The following is a 22,501-nucleotide window of genomic DNA, read 5'->3' as shown; positions in this document are numbered from 1 at the left end:
TTATCAAAAAAAAATACAAGTTTCAAACCCCGAGAGAGCGCTACCGACGAAACCCACAGCCAATAAAAACAGAGGTAACGTCTAAATTTCACATAAACTTCTTCTTTTTCTCAATGGCCTCTTGCGTAAGCAGTCATCCAGTCGCACGAATTTATGTATTAAATATTAAAATTATAATGAATAAAATAAAAAAACATAATTACTTTTACTATTAATTCTGTGTATTCGTTCAGTAATCAGGTTACAATAGTATTTCAGTTCATAATTTGTGTTTTTCTAGATAAATATCTATTTTTCTCGTTTTGTATATTTCACATACACCAATTTTATCAGAAAAGTACAAGTTTCAAACCGCGAGAGAGCGCTACCGTCGAAACTCACAGCCAATTATTGTCCTTGTGTTTTTACGTTATTGGCGAATTGATGAGTTTCACTGTTACTCTCTTCTATTCCCGCGAATATTCTGTCATTTTATATTTTAGAAAAAAAATTTCTTTGTATTTTTGTTAAATATCTGTTTTTGTAAAAACTATGATGTTTTTGTTGTCCAATTTTTATTTATATTTATTCATCTTATTCCTAGATCTTCTTGGGGCCTCCAAAATTGTTGTTATTATGTTTTTTCCAGCTTGTTTTTACGCTATTTTAATTTTCAATATGAGGTTCATCATTTTAAAAATTATTTAACACTTACGTTCTTTCATTGTTTCTTTTTTAGGTGTTTCGAACAAGCATGTGGATTTTCCTTATTTTCTAGATGGAAATTACGACAGTGAGTCTTCAGAAGAAGAAAAAGAGAGACCTATATCTGAACGAAGGAGTAAAACACCTAAAATAGATTCTAGGTATAAAGCATTACCAATATCTGTTCAAAAATCCCCAAAATCTGTTTTAAAAAGTTCTAAATTAGGTAAATATTGAATGGTTACAAACTTATACCCTTTTTAGTACAAAAACTCGCTTATGTTAGTCAAGATTTCTAACGTCAGAGTACTGCCAAAGCTTTAGAATATAACTTTTCATAATGGCCATGTTTATTGTACAGTGAGAAGCTAGGCATCATTACATGTCAAAGATATTTTTCTTTGTTTTTGTTTACTGTACAAACAAAATATCTAATTTTTTATTCTAATTAATGATGTCAATCGGTTTTCATTACTTGCCGAAATATATTAATTAAAAACAATATTATCATAGTGTATAATCAATCAAATAGATCATTTAATATTTTAAAAATAAAAGAGACTGTACTGGATAGTATTTAATACAGAAAAGTGTGACAAGTCATATTCTAATGTTTTGGTAATGCTGTGACGTCAGAAATCTGGACTGACGTGAGCGTGTTTTTGTAGTAAAAATGGTATATACCGTGTGGAGTACGTTTACATGTCTCTGGATATTACTAAAGCTGTATTTTCATGTTTTAGCTATCCATAACCCGAAAATAAAAATAGAAAAGTGAGTTTGAATGGGGATTAGCTTTTATTAAAAACATATTTCATATTTATCATAGCTTTTAAATGGAAGGAGATGGTTTGGGTTAGCAAATGTTTGGTTGCTTAGTTTCTTTTGTATATTAAAGTCATCAGCATTACTAATTTATTATTTTCTAAAAGCATTATAATATAATGTTCACATTATAACAACTCAACACTATAATGCTTATAACAACTAGTGAACTCAAATTATAGAGTTCTAGTTTCTTGTAACAGTTTAGCTTTTGATTGCACTGCGTATATAAGTCCTTTTCTATCATAGTAGAGTTGGGGATAGCTTTGCTCATATATTGGTATCCACGTATATGTTCGTAAAGTAAAAGATTATATATTTATACTCAAAGTACGAAATAGCTGTCAATGACGTCACATGGAATTCAAAAAACAACGGAAAACAACTATTCCGTACTTCGATTTCAGTGTAATTGTAATTTCATTGCTCAGTGTCGGCCTGACAGCTTTCGAAGATGGAGGTCCCGGTCGCTATTACCGCGAATGTGAAATTCATGCTGTGATACGTTTTTTAAATGCAAAATGGATTTCAACTATTTCAACATTCATCGTCAGTTAGTGAGTAAAAGTACATATCTGTTCAACATGTTCGCAAATGGCCGGAAAAATCGCAAAAGATCGGAGCGGAAGTCCTTCAGATTCATCGTGAATTTCCATTCGGCCTTCATTGAATTCTCTACACCATTTGCGAATATTGAAACCTTTATACTCTGGGTATAGAAATTTTTGAAGAAAAGAATTGACGAACTATGGGGAAAATAGGAGAGAAGAGATTTAAGACAAAAATGGAAGAGTGGCTTAGCTCAGAAGGAAAAATCAAAAGGGCAGAGAGACACTAAATCTCAAGTGAGTATTCGGGCTAGCTTCAATACACCGAATATTGGCTTTAGATATATAAAAGGAAAGATTTGATAATGAAATGATAGTAACTAGGAAGAAAATGAGACCGGTTAATACAAAAACTTAATACAACTAGGTAAGACCACTGGAGATAGACCGAGATAAAAGGGATGATAAAGAGAGAGAGAGAGAAGAAAATGGGCGCCAATTCGGACAGCTCAACTTCTGGGGCACAGTATTTGAAAGCTCACTCTACTTAACTGTAGCGAAAAAGAAAAAAAAACTAAGTTTTGGGTCCAGAATTTGAACAGCTCGAGATTTTTGAAGTAACGAACGACAAGAACTAAATGATACTGGTCACGACCACCTGAAACACAAAAATACTAAATACTAACCTTGTCTTGCCATATTATATACTGGTGATATAGATTGAAATAAAACATCTACCTTAATACTTACAAATATATTAATAATAAAAGTTATATATAAATATACACAATTAACATATAACGCAACTTAATAACAGTGGTAGTGGATGGGGAAAAGATCAGATAGCAACATTAACAAGCAAGTATCCACTATCACTGGGCCAAGCAAAGGTATTAATAGCAAAATCCAGAATCAAAAGTCCGTTAGAATAGCACAAAGTTCTTACAACTAAAAGTTAGTAATATTCCCTAAATTGAACTAGCCTAGAGTGAGATACACGACAAGAACGCTACGGTTACCAAAAAATTAAGTATCTCATCTAGCAAAAATACTAATGATTATATAATGAGTTGGTCAGTGACTCTTTATATCATATTTAAACAAACAAACCTACCAGACATATTCCCTATTTAAAACCCTCGACGAAATTTTAACAACCCGATTCCCTATTAAATTTTAAGATACAATTATTTATAATGATTATTAAACAAGACCTGATTTTATTTATTTGAACAAACTACTACTTATATTGAATCAAAGAAAAAAAAACAACGACCTAAAACCCTATCTATCACGAAAATATGTACCTATTGTAGTTTACCTCCTCATATGCATACGAAAAGTTTACACAGGAGCAAATATATAGTAACCAAAATATATAATGAAGCAGTAAATAAACTTAGCTTTTACAACACAGCTAGTTAAAAGTGGAGTTGCAAGTCCATAAGAAGGAATCCTTTTTGGCACGGTAAAGCTGATTTGTTGCTGGGTGTCCTACTGGAAAATCCTGGATGTTGTGAAATCAGGTACCGGCTTTCTTCAACAGCAAACTCTATGGATAAACCATGGCAGAGTTGCTAACAATCTAACTGGTACATAATTAACGTGATAAAGTCACGTTACGTGACTAAATAACTAAGTGATGGAATCTAAAAGAAATTTTATCAAACTTAATTACATTATTTATTAGAATCTGTGGACCAGTACAGCAGTTCACTGAACTGGACCCAAAACAAAAACACCAGGTTAGGTATGTGTCATTTCAAAATTTCTGAAACTACTTCAATGCAATCATGACAGGCTTGCGCGAAGAATGAACATGCGCAGAATACAGAAAGCTGTTTAATACTTGTGGAAATTTTTTATATAAAAAATTAAGGTAAAAGCCTAATGATAGCACATGAAATAAATTGGAATTATGGCCTTGACTGACTGTTCCTCACAATGAATAAAGGATTATATGAGCTATAATTTGGAATTTATGTGGTAAATTAATCTAACGAAATACCTAACTATAATGATGCATTGGATTTTACCACGAAAAAATGAGAAATATATGTTTACTTACTGAAACGAAGGCAGGCGCTGGTAAATTCACTTCTGTGATGCGAGGAAGTCCAAAAGATGTTTAATTTTGATTGTATAGTTTTTTTGTAGATGGTATTAGCTGACGTTTTAGTTATAGGTATTTGACTTGCATCTAAAATCTGGTTCCAATTCCGTCACTTAAAAATGAGAAGAATCTCAATATCGGCGTCTGCCTTATTTGAAGAGTGTGACCAAACTAGTTTATTTTTATTATCGCTTCGCCAGGCTTCGCCCGCGTTGGCCTTTGCCCCTTCTCGATGTTCGATTCTTCATGTCGTCGGACATAATATCAAGAGCATCAGCGTAGTCACGGGAAATTCCTTGCGGGGTATTAGAATAGAATTTTAATTGAATTTATTTAATTAATAGCGTAACCGCCACAATATGTTCAACAGATATGCAGTTTTACCTATAAACTAGATTAACTGACGATGAATGTCAATAGGTGAAATCCATTTTACATTTAAAAAACGTATCACAGCATGAATTTCACATTGGAAATGATCCATGCAGCGAGGTGAAAGTGGTGATTTAAGAGAGAGGGAGGGTTGATGTGTAAGGCAGTGTTGCCAGATTTCTCCCAACATGGCGCGCTCTTTCTCAGCGGCATATGGAACATTTTTTTACGAATAACACACTTCTTTTTAATTTCAGGGACCAAAAGACACCTCGTTCAATATCTAAAAGAAGAAAAAGGTCAGCATCGGATATTACTGTAAAGCGCCAACTGTTTGACCAGGAACCAAAATTGGATCTACATTCAACAATTGTTGAAGAAAAGCTAGTTTGTACCTATTTAAAAAACGAAAGTGTTTCAACAAAAAATATTTCAGTTCTTGTGGAAGAAAATTCTATAAAAGATCCAATTCATGACGAAATTAATCAGGATTCCACTTCAAATTTAAAAAACGAAAGCATTTCAACAAAAAATATTTCAGCTCCTGTGGAAGAAAACTCTATAAAAGATTTAACTCATGACGAATCTAGTAGCGATTCCACTTCAAATTCGGGTACAATTTTTAGTACAGATAATGATGAACACGAGAAATCTTTCTTTAACACGGAAATAGAGAACTTGCCAAACATGTTAGCTTCAGAAATATATGATAAAGAAACAAATTACGTTGCTAAAGAAGGTTGTTCAAAATATCTAACGCCATATTCTTCTCAAAAAACTTCTCAAGAAAAATATAATTCGTCAGGGAGTTCCAGTTCTGATTTGTTAACACCGTATCAACAGGTTCAGAAAGATTCATGTAATTTAAATACTATAACCGAAGAAGAAGCAACAAAACCGGGAATTAATATTGAATCTACAAAAGTTAGTCAGTTAAATATCGAAATAGGGGAAAGAACTCAAAAATCTTCCCAAGAAAAATATAATTCGTCAGGGAGCTCCAGTTCTGATTTGTTAACACCATATCAACAGATTCAGAAACATTCATATGATTTAAATACTATAATTGAAGAAGATGCAATAAAACCAGAAATTAATACTGAATCTACAAAAGATAGTCAGCTAAATATTGAAATAATGGAAAGAACTTTGATAAATAATTCGGAACTAGTATTGATTACTCCAAAAATTAGACCACCCAATAAAACTGAAGTTTTGAATTCCTTAGATTTGTACAAAATTCCTCATGTCCAGGTTGAAGAACCGTTTTACAGTAATGCTGAAGACGTAACATCAAGTGTTGAAGTTGGATTTAATGTGTTAAAAGTTAACAGTAAGGCTGCTAGTCACTTACCAGAATTTGAAACCGCAACTGATAGTTTAAATATCCTTAGGAGAAGTGAACTAGCACAATTACCGTCCAATGTAAAGTTCAATAAAGCAAATATGAATAGTGTGATACTAAGTCATTGTAAAAATACACATAGTGTAATAACACCAGTACAAAAACCGCCCAGTTTAAAATTCATTAAGGATTGGATCGAACAAAAGTCTAAACGTTCTTGTGTAACGGAAAATCCCAAACAAAAAGTTAAGATTTATGTACCGTTAAGTCCTGGAGGAGCAAATAGTGACAATGAAATGGATTTGACGTTGACCTTGTCTCCTGTAACGCCGAAAGATTCATCATCTAGCCAAAGTAGTACAAATAGCACTCCAAAATCGTCAAAACCCTCAGATAAAACTAGTCCTACGTTTAGAGAAAATTACAAAAAGAGGAGGAAAGAAATCAGAAATCGGGTTCTTACAAGATCCGTGAGGAAGTCGTTATCATTAACCGAGGATACATCTGTAAATTATTCTGGTCAAATAACAGGCATCAATGTAGATAATAGTATAAATAACTCGGCACACAATTTGCAAAATGCTAGAGCAGTAATCGAACACCAAAACCTGACTGTAATGGTTATGGAGTTGCATATACGCACTAGAGGTGATTACAAACCAGACCCAGCTTATGACTCTATAAGAGCCATATTTTATTCAATATTACACGACGTACCTGAGAATAAACTAAAGGAACGCCAATGTAAAGGCATCATAGCTGTTAACAACATTATAACAAGTCCTACAAGTAGTAATAAAGTACCAGTTTTGGACGGTGTAGGCTTTACCTGTGCCTTAACGTATGTAGACTCAGAAGAAAATTTGATGAAAGAATTTTTAAAAGTAATTGAATATTGGGACCCGGATATCTTTGCGGGTTACGAATTAGAGTTGTTGTCCTGGGGATATCTAATAGACAGAGGATACACGCTAAATATGAACCTTAAACCGCTTTTGGGCAGAACAAGAGATAACTACACAAAACCAAGGCAAGATGAATCTGAACTTTCTGAACTCCGTTTGGTGGGAAGAATTGTTTTAGACGTTTGGAGGCTTATGAGATACGAGATTGCTTTACAGAGTTATACTTTCGAATCTATATCTTATCATATATTGCACAAAAGATTCCCTTACTATTCCTTCAAAGACCTATCCTTTTGGTGGGAGCACAGGACGCAGCTATATAGACATAAAACTGTGAAGTATTATTTAACAAAAGTTGTTATGATTTTGGAGTTATTCGATAAATTGGATTTTTTGGGAAGAACAAGTGAATTGGCAAGGTGAGTATTTCCCCTATAATTTATTTTATATACATATTATACAGTTTTTGAAGTTATACTTCTTTAGGCACGAGGGTGAATTTTTACATTCCATGGGGCATGCGCACACCGATAGTATGGTATTAGTCGCTACATATTTTAAGTTATGTAGCGCAAATAAGGTGTGCGTGAAAAGAATATATTATTAGTGTTTTTAGTAAATATATTTATTATAATTTTTATGTCTGTGGATTTGTCTTCCTCCTTATAATTACTATTGAAAATGTTTATTTTCAATTAATGTATCTGTCACCGTGATTGTAATTATGTCCGAGAAATGATCGACTGAATACAAAAGCGGTGGTAGCTGATCGGTAGAGCATTCGCCTAGGGATCGAGAGGTCCTGTGTTCGAATCCTGACAGTCATATCTTTTTTTTATTTTTGGTATTCTTTTTGTTCTTTCTAAAATTAGTTTAATATTTAAATACAATACAAAAAAACTGTTTAAACTAGATAGGTATATTGATTTCGTTGAAATCATAATATGAAGTTAGATTATATTATAATAGAAGTATAACTTCTTACGTGCGTACAAAGTACCTATACACATTCTTTTTTTTTTGTGTATCCGATATTCGTTTCATAGCTTCGTAATACTTTATTCTTCGTCATTGATCTGCGTGACATCTTCGACGTAATCAATATTCGACTTAACAAAGCACTTTTATCACTAAAAAGTCTCTGAGTGCTAGATCGGTTCTGTCAGGAGTCTGGTGGAGCTAAGTTACTTTGTACTTTCACAAAAACTGTTACACGTGGTTTGGTGAATATGCTGCCGCCTTATCGTAATGAACGAATATCCTTGGGAGGTGTCAACTAGTACATTTACCGTCCAATGTAAGGTTAAATAAAGCAAATATGAATAGTGTGATACTAAGTCATTGTAAAAATACACATTGTGTAATAACACCAGTGCAAAAATCGCCCAGTTTAAAATTCATTAAGGATTGGATCGAACAAAAGTCTAAACGTTCTTGTGTTACGGAAAATCCCAAACAAAAAGTTAAGATTTATGTACCGTTAAGCCCTGGAGGAGCAAATAGTGACAATGAAATGGATTTGACGTTGACTTTGTCTCCTGTAACACCGAAAGATTCAGCATCTAGCCAAAGTAGTACAAATAACACTCCAAAATCGTCAAAACCCTCAGATAAAACTAGTCCTACATTTAGAGAAAATTACAAAAAGAGGAGGAAAGAAATTAGAAATCGGGTTCTTACAGGATCCGTCAGAAAGTCTCTGTCACTGACCGAGGACACATCTGTGAATTATTCCGGCCAAATGGCTAGAGCAGTAATCGAACACCAAAACCTGACTGTAATGGTCATGGAGTTACACATGCGTACTAGAGGTGATTACAAACCAGATCCAGCTTATGACTTTATTAGAGCCATATTTTATTCAATATTACACGACGTACCTGAGAATAAACTAAAGGAACACCAATGTAAAGGCATCATAGCTGTTAACAACATTGTAACAAGTCCTACAAGTAGTAATAAAGTACCAGTTTTGGACGGTGTAGGCTATAACTGTGCCTAAACGTATGTAGACTCAGAAGAAAATTGAATAAAATAATTTTTAAAAGTAATTGAATATTGGGATCCGGATATCTTTGCGGGTTACGAACTAGAGTTGTTGTCGTGGGGTTATCTAATAGAGAGAGGATACACGCTAAACATGAATCTTAAACCGCTTTTGGGAAGAACAAGAGACAACTATACAAAACCCAGACAGAATGAATCTGAACTTTCTGAGCTCCGTAGGAAGAATTATTGTTTTAGACGTTTGGAGGCTTATGAGATATGAAATTGCTTTACAGAGTTATACTTTCGAATCTATATCTTACCATATATTGCACAAAACATTCCCTTACTATTCCTTCAAAGACTTATCTTTTTGGTGGGAGCGCAGGACGCAGTTATATAGACAAAAAACTGTGAAGTATTATTTAACAAAGGTTGTTATGATTTTGGAGTTATTCGATAAATTGGATTTTTTGGGAAGAACAAGTGAATTGGCAAGGTGAGTATTTCCCCTATAATTTATTTTATATACATATTATATAATTTTTTGTGTATTCGATATTCGTTCATAGCTTCGTAATACTTTATGTTGTTCTGAAGCTATTTTCTTGTGGCATTTTTACAATTTTAACTATTTATAATTGGAAATAAGCCACAATATTATTAAAAAATGATTTTTATTAACGTTTCGACGCCCAAATCGGGTGCCGTTGTCAAAATACAAAATACTATTGTATATATAATAAATATATATAAATATACCGATTTGGGCGTTTTTACAATTTTAACTATTTATAATGGGAAATAAGCCACAATATTATTAAAAAATGATATTTTATTAACGTTTCGACGCCCAAATCGGATGCCGTTGTCAAAATACAAAATACTATTGTATATATAATAAATATATATAAATATATCGATTTGGGCGTCGAAACGTTAATAAAAATCATTTTTTAATAATATTGTGGCTTATTTCCCATTATAAATAGTTAAAATTCGTAATACTTTATTCTTTGTCATTGATCTGCGTGACATCTTCGACTTAACAAAGCCCTTTGATCACTAAAAAGTCTCTGAGTGCTATATCGGGTCTGTCAGGAGTCTGGTGGAGTTAAGTTACTTTGTACTTTGACAAAAACTGTTACACGTGGTTTGGTGAATATGCTGGCGCCTTATCGTAATGAACGAATATCCTTAGGAGGTGTGAAATAGTACATTTACCGTCAAATGTAAGGTTAAATAAAACAAATATGAATAGTGTGATACTTAGTCACTGTAAAAATTCGCATTGTATAATAACGCCAGTACAAAAACCGCTCAGTTTAAAATTCGTTAAGGATTGGATCGAACAAAAGTCTAAACGTTCTTGTGTAACGGAAAATCCCAAACAAAAAGTTAAGATTTATGTACCGTTAAGCCCTGGAGGAGCAAATAGTGACAATGAAATGGATTTGACGTTGACTTTGTCTCCTGTAACGCCGAAAGATTCAGCATCTAGCCAAAGTAGTACAAATAACACTCCAAAATCGTCAAAACCCTCAGATAAAACTAGTCCTACGTTTAGAGAAAATTACAAAAAGAGGAGGAAAGAAATCAGAAATCGGGTTCTTACAAGATCCGTGAGGAAGTCGTTATCATTAACCGAGGATACATCTGTAAATTATTCTGGTCAAATAACAGGCATCAATGTAGATAATAGTATAAATAACTCGGCACACAATTTGCAAAATGCTAGAGCAGTAATCGAACACCAAAACCTGACTGTAATGGTTATGGAGTTGCATATACGCACTAGAGGTGATTACAAACCAGACCCAGCTTATGACTCTATAAGAGCCATATTTTATTCAATATTACACGACGTACCTGAGAATAAACTAAAGGAACGCCAATGTAAAGGCATCATAGCTGTTAACAACATTGTAACAAGTCCTACAAGTAGTAATAAAGTACCAGTTTTGGACGGTGTAGGTTTTAACTGTGCCTTAACGTATGTAGACTCAGAAGAAAATTTGATAAAAGAATTTTTAAAAGTAATTGAATATTGGGACCCGGATATATTTGCGGGTTACGAATTAGAGTTGTTGTCCTGGGGATATCTAATAGAAAGAGGTTACACGCTAAATATGAACCTTAAACCGCTTTTGGGCAGGACAAGAGATAACTATACAAAACCAAAACAAGATGAATCTGAACTCTCTGAACTCCGTTTGGTAGGAAGAATTGTTTTCGACGTTTGGAGACTTATGAGATACGAAATTGCTTTACAGAGTTATACTTTCGAATCTATATCTTACCATATATTGCACAAAAGATTCCCTTACTATTCCTTCAAAGACTTATCTTTTTGGTGGGAGCACAGGACGCAGTTATATAGACATAAAACTGTGAAGTATTATTTAACAAAAGTTGTTATGATTTTGGAGTTATTCGATAAATTGGATTTTTTGGGAAGAACAAGTGAATTGGCAAGGTGAGTATTTCCACTATAATTAATTTTTATATATCCAATCTTCTTTCATAGCTTCGCAATGCGCTATTATTATAGAAAGCCGTTCTTAAATTCAGCTTTTGTAGTGACTTTTAGTGCCAACTTCGCATGAATAATACTGTGTCGTCCAAATGTTACCCTTAAACTGGCATTTTCAGTTGGACACACGAAAAAGTCACACAGTGCTATGTCGGGACCGTCAGGAGTCTGGGGCAGTCAAGTTACCTTATATTTTGCCAAAAACTGTTGCACACGGTTCGGTGAAAGTGCTAATACATTATCGTGATGAAACCAGTCGCTTAAAAATAAGGCTGTTTTTTCTCTGTGTTGTTTTGGCAGAATCGTAAACGTCTCTGGTAATCATCTTTTTAATCACATTGTCACCGTTGCAACTATTTCTGGGTTGTCCACAGCCACGTATAAGTAAATTTATTTCTGCTCGGCCGTGACCAATTTTGGAATGAAGTTTTAAGATCTCGCATTCTTTTGATTCTTCTTCGCTTTTTCTTGTTATTGTTTTGCCACTATCGGTGATTGAAAATCATCAATGCTATCCTTGATGATTTTCAATCTTCTACGGTCTGGATTCTAGACATAGTTTTCTTCTACGATCTGGATTCCGCTATTTTTCTATTTTTCCCTACATTATATTTTGAAGTAATGCGTATTTTTGTCCTCGCATTAGGTGGCCCAAACGTTCGGGAAGAAAAGAAGAGAAAATCTTATCTTATTGAATTTTATTAAGGAATATGACCGGCTATCAGTTTATCAGCTTCGTTGATTAATTTTGATGTTGTCAAAGGGTGTAATAATTACCATTTATGGTCGGGTTTAAAAAAATCGTTATTTTGCTAAGTAAACCTGTTATTTTTGAAGTTATACTTCTTTAGGCACGAGGGTGAATTTTTACATTCCCTGGCGCATGCGCACACCGACAGTATGATATTAGTCGCTACATCTTTTAAGTTATGTAGCGCAAATAAGGTGTGCGTGAAAAGAATATATTATTAGTGTTTTTAGTAAATATATTTATTATAATTTTTATGACTGGATTTGTCTCCCTCCTTATAAGTATTATTGAAAATGTTCATTTTCAATTAAATTAAATTAAATTAAAAAATTAAACTACAGGGTAACATTCCATGGTGCTTAATGTATGCTGATGATGTCGTGTTAGTAGGAAATAGTGAAAGAGACTTAGAACAAAAACTGGAACAGTGGAGACAAGCTCTGGAGGAAAAAGGTTTAAAACTTAGTAGGACAAAAACAGAGTATTTGGAATGTTCATTTAAAGATGGAGCTACTACAAATAAAATGGTATTATTGGATGGTGAAATGATTGTGAAAAGCAATAGTTTTAAGTACCTAGGATCGGTATTACAGAGTAATGGAGAAATAGATGGAGATGCATGCAGTAGAATTAGGGCTGGATGGATGAAGTGGAAAGAAGCGAGTGGTGTGTTGTGTGACAGAAAAATTCCAATGAAGCTGAAGGGAAAATTCTATAAAACAGCCATAAGACCGGCTATGATGTACGGAACTGAATGTTGGGCAGTGAAATAGAAAGAGGAACAACGAATGCATGTGGCGGAAATGAGAATGCTTAGATGGATGAGTGGAGTGACAAAGAAGGATAAAATTAGAAATGAGTATATTAGGGGAAGTCTAGGTGTGGCACCAATTGATGCCAAAATGAGAGAGCATAGGTTAAGATGGTTCGGTCATGTTCAACGTCGAGACGTTAATCACCCAATACGAAGAATAGCTGAAGTGCAGATTCCTGGAAGGAGTAGGAGAGGAAGACCAAAGAAGACCTGGGGGGAGGCGATAAGGCAGGACATGTTGGTAAAGGGGATTAACATTGATATGACCCAAGACAGAATTGTGTGGAGAAATGCAATTAGGGAAGCCGACCCCGCATAGGGATAAGGCAAAGAGAATGATGATGATGTTCATTTTCAATTAATGTATCTGTCACCGCGATTGTAATTATGTCCGAGAAATGATCGGCTGAATACAAAAGCGGTGGTAGCTGATCGGTAGAGCATTCGCCTAGGGATCGAGAGGTCCCCTGTTCGAATCCTGACAAAGTCATATCCTTTTTTTTTAATTTTTGGTATTCTTTTTGTTCTTTCTAAAATTAGATAATATTTAAATACAATACAAAAAAACTGTTTAAAGTAGATAGGTATATTGATTTCGTTGAAATCATAATATGAAGTTAGATTATATTATATAATAGAAGTATAACTTCTTACGTGCGTACAAAGTACACAGTCTTTTTTTTACAAAATTTGTGTCACACTTTCTGTTAATGTCTTGTTTTTAATGTGTAAGTTTGAATTAAGAAATTTTTGACAATTGTAGAAAAGATAAGTAGAGCATATTTAATTTTAGGTTATTTGGCATACAGTTTTATGAAGTTTTGTCCAGAGGTAGCCAATTTCGAGTTGAGTCGATGATGCTGAGATTGGCAAAACCTTTAAATTTTATACCAGTATCTCCTAGTGTTCAACAAAGGGCACATATGAAAGCTCCAGAGTATATAGCGTTGGTGATGGAACCCGAATCGAAACTTTATACTGATCCAGTAATAGTTTTGGATTTCCAGAGCCTTTATCCGTCAATAATTATTGCTTATAATTACTGTTTTACTACATGCCTGGGACGAGTGGAGAATCTTGGAAAAAGTGGACCCTTCACGTTTGGAGCTACGCAGTTGAAAGTTTCTAGAAGTCGTTTAAAAAAACTGCTAGAAAGGTAAGGGAATAAAATAAAATATTTGTGAGTATGTATGATGAAATTCTTAATTGTATATCAAATAATGCACAATAACTACTTTTTAACCCATCAAATTTCATTTCATATTACCTCAACTGGTTTCAAAGTATAATAATGGCTTTAAGGGCTTTAATCTGAGGTTAATTCATTCATATACTAGTGATGTCCCATGGATGGATCGTATTCATTTCAGGAGGTCGGGATGAATAACTAATTAATCTGACTTACTTGTTTATTCAATCACTACATACTGCACTGTTATATCATGCAGGAGATTAGCCCTTTGCTTAGAAATAAAATTAGGCAAAAGCTTCGTTAATATTATGAACAAACTTCGGACAATAACATTATTTCCATTCCTTCTCGTGTTTACGTTATCTGTATTTATATTAACAATTCAATGTCAAACGTGAGTAGGTCGGAAAACATTAGCTGACCACACAATGCTGTATCTGTATATCATAATATCCAAAACATTACACATTTTATTTTTATACTTTTCTATCTACACGCAGAAAAATATTGCATTTATTTACTCATGAAATATAAGGTTGCTAAATAATTATCTAATTGAAATAATGCCACAAGATCAATAAATAAATCGTCAGTTTTTGTAAGAAAAAGTTCAACATATAGGTAACATTCAAATACTTGTTTGAATAAATAACATTTTCCCAGTATAGTTTAAATCCGATATATTTTAGGAATCAAATAAATTTTTCACCCTGTGGAGCGGCATTTGTTAAAAAAGAAGTGAGAGACGGTGTTATGCCAAGAATGTTGCGTGAAATATTAGATACCAGATTAATGGTAAAGAATGCGATGAAAGAGAACAAAGAAGATAAAGTTTTACAGAAGGTTCTGCATAATCGTCAGCTAGGGTTAAAGCTGATCGCTAACGTTACTTACGGTTACACTGCTGCTAACTTTAGCGGAAGAATGCCTGCCGTAGAATTAGGAGACAGTGTAGTCAGTAAAGGTAAGCCACATCTGCTTCTTCTTCCTCATTATAAGCAGTTCTGCTTGTTCATTGGCTGATTGATACCTCTATGGAAGGTTGTCACTCCACCTTTTGCGCGGTCGGCCGATACTTCTCCGATTGGTGATCTATCCCTTGCTATTTTGACCACACAGGTCCACCATTCTTCTTATGTGGTTATTCCATTCTTTTTTTTTTCTATTTAGTATCCATAGAATGTCTTCACTCCTTTTTCGATCTCTCAGCGTATTTCCTGCAGGTAATTCTTCTCAGTACTCTCATTTCTACCGTTTCTAAGTAGTCTTTGTGTTGTGGCTGTATCGGGTCTTGTTTCTGATGCATATGTCATTTTCTCTCTTATACTGGCTTTATAAATTCTCGACTTTATCTCATTGTTAATAGATGGTTTCACCATATAGCAGGGGTGGCCAAGCTCCTTAATAGTCCGAGCCACTTTTCACAAGTTGAAATTTTTCGCGAGCCGCAATTACCTAAATACATATTCAAAAAGTATGTAAAGAACGTATTTACAAAATTTTTTAACAGAACTTTTATTTTTTGAAAATAGAAATAAAATTACGAAATATTACAACTTAATTACTTACATTTTTGTTTTCTTTCTTTTGATAATTCTCTAAAATTTGTTGAATAATTTGTGGCAGCACTGATATGTGTTGGGATTTGACGAAATTTAAAACGGACTAAATTGGTCCAAACAAGCACGTTGTTTCCAATATTGAAATCATTCGACAAGCATCCTTTGTATTTTGTACTTAGGGTACTTCGATTCTGGTACAAATTTCCAAAATTCGATAATCGTCGTCGACTTATAGTTTTATTTTCGAGCTTGATATTCTTGCGTCTCTATTAAATTTTAATTCTCCAGATGTTGTTTGGGTCATATATTGGTAATAAAAAATTCACCTTATGAACTATGTTCATTTCAAATGAATTCACAAAAAAATTAAGAGACGATTTAAAATATTTTCAATTTTCAAGTCTTGAAATCTATTTTGGAGTTCAGTCAATTTTTCTTCCGGCTTTTTTATATACTCGTTAAGTTTTTCTAGTTTAATATTGTAACAGTTTTTTTAAGTCTAGTAAAATGATTTAAATGTGTAATCCAAATTACAAATTATATCCGTAGCAAAGTTAGGTATCCAAATCGGCCCGTAGTCAGTTGATTATTGACTTTTATGTCGCACCACTCTTGTAATATGTTCTTTCACGCAGTTTTCGATGTGTCATATCATTATTAGCTTGGATGAAACTGGAATTGTTACAAAGTTGCATTTGGTCTTTCATATTTTATTGTCAGTAATTTAAAAGACCTTCTGAAACACATATGGAACGATAATAATTTTTTTAAATAATGACACAAAATTGCAAAGGAAGTCGGGTATATTTATCGAGAGCCACAAGTAATCCTTAGAAGAGCCGCATGTGGCTCGCGAGCCGCTATTTGGCCACCGCTGCCATATAGTATTATTAAGGCATCCTGCCAGGCTATTTGCATATTGTACTTGATTTCTCACTTCTGTGTCCAGGTCTCCGTAGTTGGACAGTATAATTCCAAGGTATATTATTTCCATTACTTGTTCAATACTGATGCCATCTATGTAAATTGCCCATCTATGCTGACTTCCATTTTGTTGTTTTGGTAGAAGTTGTCAATAGTTTTTATGATATCTAGGGGAACTATTCTAGTATCCAGAAGATGGATTACATCTTTGAGTCTCATTCTGTCAAACGCTTTCTTCAAGTCAATCGGACATAGAAATACTGGTTTATTATACTCTAGTGATTTCTCAGTAATTTGCTTTATGAATAAACCAATTCAAACTTACAAATTGGTTTATACATTCATTTATTTTCATTAATGTATTTATTTATCTGTATTTTTACAGGTAGAGAGACATTACAACGAGCAATAGAGATGGTGGAAAGCACTACCGAATGGGGTGCGCGAGTTGTTTATGGGGATACTGATTCTTTGTTCGTTATGGTACCCGGAAGGACGAAGGAGCACGCTTTTGAAATTGGAAAAAAGATCGCAGATGCTGTCACTAACGACAATCCAGATCCAATAAAACTAAAGCTGGAAAAAGTATACCAGCCTTGCATATTGCAAACAAAGAAACGCTATGTTGGTTATATGTATGAAAGTCCTGACCAGAAAGAACCTGAGTATCAAGCGAAAGGCATTGAAACAGTTAGACGAGACGGTTGTCCTGCTGTTAGTAAGGTATCATCTTTATCAGTTGTCAATATTTGTTTGCATCTTTTTCTGTGTATAATGTTATGGGCGAAATTTTGAACTAATTTATTGTAACTCAATATTTAAAATGTTTAAAGATTCTGCACCGTTGTTTAAGCTTTGTCATATATTATTATTTTATCGAATTTATACTATAAGCAGCGAGCAAAACTACGTGAAGTGAAATTAGACGTGGGGTGAAGCAGGGTGCATTTTGTTGCCAATTCTTTAATATCTACTCGCGAAACAGTGGTGTAGTGTGTAAAAAGTGGAAGTACAATTAGTATGGAAGAAATAAGTCGCAAGTACCTAAAATATAAACGAACTGGTCATTGCGGCTTATTTTTCAAAGAATGCAACACACACAACACTACGACGCCTCGATTTTAAGGTTAGATTCACATTAAAACCGAGCGGCATTATTGACACCAACATTAAAACTGAACGGTTTTAATTCCAAATCAAACCTTGCTTTTATGTAAGATATATGCTCTTGGAAAGGTATAAAATAACACCATTTGATCTTAACAATTATCTGTCGGTAGACTAAATAGTTTTATTTGGTTTTCGGCCATATTGCTTTCTGGAGATGCTGAAGGCCATGATAGATTAGGCTTACATAAAAATTTAAATAAGCTACTTAAAGACATAAATTCGATTTATTATAACATTAAAACATTAAAGTCGTAGATAAAATTATTTTTCTTTCAAATTAATATTGTTCGGATTTAAATTTTTTTATTATTTTTTTTTTAATCGTCAAATGTCAGAAACTTTAGGGCGCGTGAGTTATTCAGACCTTTTTTTAACATTATCAATAAAGTTGCGTGCGCAAGTGTTTTTCTACCTTGACAGTCCGAAATAACCAAGTACTTTTTCTTATTAATTTTATGGTTACAAATACGAATACGTATCTACCTATCATAACACATGTAAAAATGTGTTGGCCTATATGGAGTATATGGGTTTAAAGAATCATTTAATATGGTAAATTGTCTTTAAAATTCTCCATTTAGGAAACCCTTCTAAGTTTGCTATAAAACTGCCTGTACTTAAAGTTTCTTTTAATATGGTTTTAAAAGCACCTTCACAGTAGCTTTAAAACCAGTTGCTTAAGAAAACTAAGTTTTAAGAAGGTTTTTATTTTTAGTTTTATTGACCTCTTTCAGTGTGAGCTCTTTTATGCTGAAAGCGGTTTTATTGCAACCTTAAGGTTTACTTAAAACCAATTGGTTTTAATTTTAGTTTTATTCTGCAGTTTTAAAGCATCCTTAAAAGACTTAATAAACCCGTTCGGTGCTACTTGGGGAGTGCACTGCACAAGAGATTTGAAGTTGGAGCTAAGAGTTAGGTTGGATAAGTGCTACGTCTTCTCGACTTTGTTTTATGGAAGTTGGACCTTGAATGCGGCATTAATGAAACAACTGGAATCATTCGAGTTGTGGGTGTATAAAAGAATCCTGAAATTATCGTGGACACAACACATCACAAACAACGAGATTCTGAGAAAGATGAATACTAAAGAAATGGAAATCTAAATACAATCAAAAAAGAAAATTGGAATATCTCGGACTTATTAGACGTGGAGAGAGATATAACTTGGTCTAACTAATTATGCAGGGAAATATTCAAGGAAAAAGAAGCATAGGGAGACATAGAATATCATGGCTAAACAACCTTAGAGAATGTACGGCACATGAATGGCACGGATGTAATGAACTTTTGCTATGTTATAGTTCAGAGAAATAAGGGAAAAAATATCCTGTTGGTGACACAACCCCTTCCAGGCCGAAACCAAATTTTTTGAGTAGTACGGACATCTATAATAATAACCTATATGTTTCCTGCAGCCGATTTTGATGATATACATAGTTATAAACAAATGTAGATCAAAAAACGGTAAATGTTCGCTTTTTTCGTCTATTACCAAAAAGTTAAGCATTTTAAACAAATTTGAGAGTAAGAAACTCATAAATCGTATAAAAAACTTCAATATGGCGTTCGCTGAATATGTCTGTCTATCCTTATTGGTTGCTTAGAAAATTGCAAAATAAATCATAAATTTTGAGTTTTTATAAATATTCATAACTTATGTAAAAATTAACTTAGAACCTTCTTATTACACGGAATGCTGAGACTTCTGGTGCTTAAATCATACCCTAAATTTCAAAGCAATTGGTCAAATAGCTTAAAAGTTATTTAATTTGTTTATCCCAAATTAATTTTTTTTGCAACACTATAAGTCAGAAAATGATGAAGTTACAGTAATACTTTGTTTAGTTTATGAAAGAAGAAGATTTACACTATTAATTTAATTAAGAAAAATGACAAAAAATAATTCTAAATATTGCAAAATAATTTTGCAAGAACATGTGAATTAAAAAATCGGGGGGCTAACTTCGTCCCTAATTGTCCTAGGACAATTGTGTTTCTTTCTAAATGTGTATAAAAATTCAATCTTTCTAAATATGAAATAATAATTTTTCTACGGGCAACGGTTAAAAAGTTATTCTAATTGTTTATAAGTAAGCAAAAAATCGACATGTTTTTGCAAAATAATTTTACACTGTTTAAAATTACTTTTTGTCATTTTTTAAATTAAGTTAATAGTACGAATGTTCTTCTTTCATAAACTGTCAGAAGTATTACTGTAACCTCATAATTTTCTGACTTATGTTCAGTGGTGTCATGGTGCCGGAACGCCGTTCCGGCGCTCGCGTTCCGGCACTGGTTAAGAAAAGAAAAAGAAATAAAGAGAATTTAGGTTTTGTAAACTAAAATTAGCAGTGCGTTCCGGCACTGGTAATTTTGTCATAACACCACTGCTTATGTTTCAAAAAAAAAATGAATTTGGGATAAACAAATTAAATTATAACTTTTAAACTATTTGACCAATTGCTTTGAAATTTAAAATATAATTTAAGCACAAGAAGTCTCAGCATTCCATGTAATATGAAGGTTCTAACTTAATTTTTACATAAGTTATGAACATTTATAAAATCTCAAAATTTATGATTTATTTTGCAATTTTCTAAGCAACAAATAAGGATAGACATATTCAGCGAACGCCATATTGAAGTTTTTTATATGATTTATGAGTTTCTTATTCTCAAAGTTTAGAATGCTTCACTTTTTAGTAATAAACGAAAAAGGCGAAAATTTACCGCTTTTTGATCTTCATTTGTTTATAACTATGTATATCATCAAAATCGGCTGCAGGAAACATATAGATTATTAATATAGATGTCCATAATACTCAAAAAATTTGATTTCGGCCTGGAGGGGGATGTGTCACGAGAAAAATCTTATTTCTCTGGACTATTATTATTAATTTCTAAATGCTTTTGTCAACAAAATCGGTACGAATGATCTTACTGTTAATATTATGTTTGTTGTAGATGTTAGAAAAATGCTTAAGAATTCTTTTCGAAACCAAAGACGTCAGCTTGGTGAAAAAATACGTATTAAAACAGTTTAACAAAATAATTGCTGGTAGAGTGAGTATACAGGATTTAACGTTTGCCAAAGAATATAGAGGAGCTGCCGGATATCGGCCTGGAGCTTGCGTTCCGGCTTTAGAACTAACTAGGTAAATAACTATCGATAAGAAATAATTTTAAGAGATACAGCGAGAGTAGCGGTTAAATATAGAATCATTCATCATCATCATCCGGTTTTAAGTCCACTGCAGGACGTAGGCCTCCCCTGTTTGTATTCAGAGTGCACGGTCTTGTGCACATCTTGGAATTCTGGAAATCTGCAACTTCTTGGAAAATTGGATCCATACTGATCCAATTTTCGTCATCTTTCGCAGATCATTTTGCCAGTGTGTAGGTGGTCTTCCTCTGTTTCATTTATCTGTTCTTGATTTCCATTCGGTGAACTTGCGTGCCCACCTTCCATCCTTCATTCTTCCTACGTGGCCAGCCCATATCAATTTCAATCTGCAAGCTCTCTCCGCAACATCGGTAACCCTGGTTCTGTTTTATAGGTCTTCGTTTGTGATGTTGTCATTTAATGTTATTCCTATCATAGAACGCCTCATCCCTCTTGTGACGTTTAAGGTGGCGTTCATACTCGTACAAAGATAAGCAATATATTGTAAACGATATACGATACGCGATACGCACAAACATATAAGGTTTGTTCGTAGAACGATCAGCAACCGTTGCCAACCATCAGACGCATGCGCGTTCGTAGTCTACGAACGCTAACTGTTAACTGCGCAACGCTAACTGTTCACTGCGCATGCGTCTGATGGTTGGCAACGGTTGCTGATCGATTGGATCGTACTACGAACAAACCTATACTTAAAGTCTAAGTAGAGACGATAAAAAAGATTCACTTCCACGCGATTGCACAACATATCGCAAGTGATATATCGTTCGAAGTGCTGCGTGTCGGTGGCCCTCGCGATTTGTTTCACACGATATTTCAAGCTCAAACACATGTTGGGAAGAAACGAAGACAGTTCTGTGATTCTTTTCATTAATTTAGTGAATTGATCGTCCGTTCTCTTTGAACCTTCCTAGCAATACAGTTTGGTGCAAATGTCTGGAATAAATTCGATGTTTCGTAAACCTGCGACTTTAAGGAAAAATCCCGAAACAGGTCGATTTTTATTTTTAAATTACGATATTTTGGCATATATTTCATACGAGTGACGTCATCCATATGGACGAGATGATCTCAGTTGGCCATTGAAATCCAATATTTGAGGTTTTAATCCTACAAAAAAATTCCAACCACGTGGGAAGAGTCCTGTGTTGCCCTGGGTAATTTCCAGGGATATCTACAACATCCTTAAACTATTACGTCAACATGTAACATAACATAATTGCTTACATTTAGCCCCGGCGCAAATTGAACCTAAGCGAGTCACAACCTGCGCCGGCGGGACGGGTGACCTGTGCAGTTATTTTTCTAGCGTGCCGCATATTGAACACAAGCCAACCCGACCGTCGTTTGTCGCCGTAACGAATAGAGACGGGCAAAATAAGTGCGGACGTGTAACGGTTACTATTGATACCGGTGGTACTGACTACAAATACTGTTTACAAAATACTGATGTATCTGATCCTTGTACTGAATTGAGTAGGCAACTAAAAAACAGTAGTTCCGTACTTGTAACTAGTAACGTTTTAAAAATATCCATTTCCGCTAATTAATTTATTTTCATTATTATTATGTATAGTTGGTTGCATACAATCTG

General features: G+C 33.8%; 1 protein-coding gene across 2 annotated transcripts in view; it reads left to right on the top strand.

Moving 5' to 3' along the window:
- LOC114336470 (DNA polymerase zeta catalytic subunit) overlaps positions 1-22,501 on the top strand; it is a 50,544-nt gene that overhangs the window by 20,574 nt on the left and 7,469 nt on the right. Inside the window, exons 9-15 of one of the 2 annotated variants that reach the window (XM_050655038.1) lie at positions 719-910; positions 1,428-1,458; positions 4,800-7,211; positions 13,670-14,032; positions 14,758-15,032; positions 16,940-17,277; positions 20,688-20,878. In XM_050655038.1, the coding sequence (XP_050510995.1) occupies positions 719-910; positions 1,428-1,458; positions 4,800-7,211; positions 13,670-14,032; positions 14,758-15,032; positions 16,940-17,277; positions 20,688-20,878 (3,802 nt within the window). The remainder of the gene's footprint in view (positions 1-718; positions 911-1,427; positions 1,459-4,799; positions 7,212-13,669; positions 14,033-14,757; positions 15,033-16,939; positions 17,278-20,687; positions 20,879-22,501) is intronic. The other variant, XM_050655039.1, reaches the window with a different exon arrangement.

Source organism: Diabrotica virgifera, chromosome 6, assembly GCF_917563875.1.
Source record: "Diabrotica virgifera virgifera chromosome 6, PGI_DIABVI_V3a".
Taxonomy (NCBI): Eukaryota; Metazoa; Arthropoda; class Insecta; order Coleoptera; family Chrysomelidae; genus Diabrotica; species Diabrotica virgifera.
Note: the sequence above shows the minus strand (reverse complement) of the source record. Positions and strands in the feature narration are given on the sequence as shown.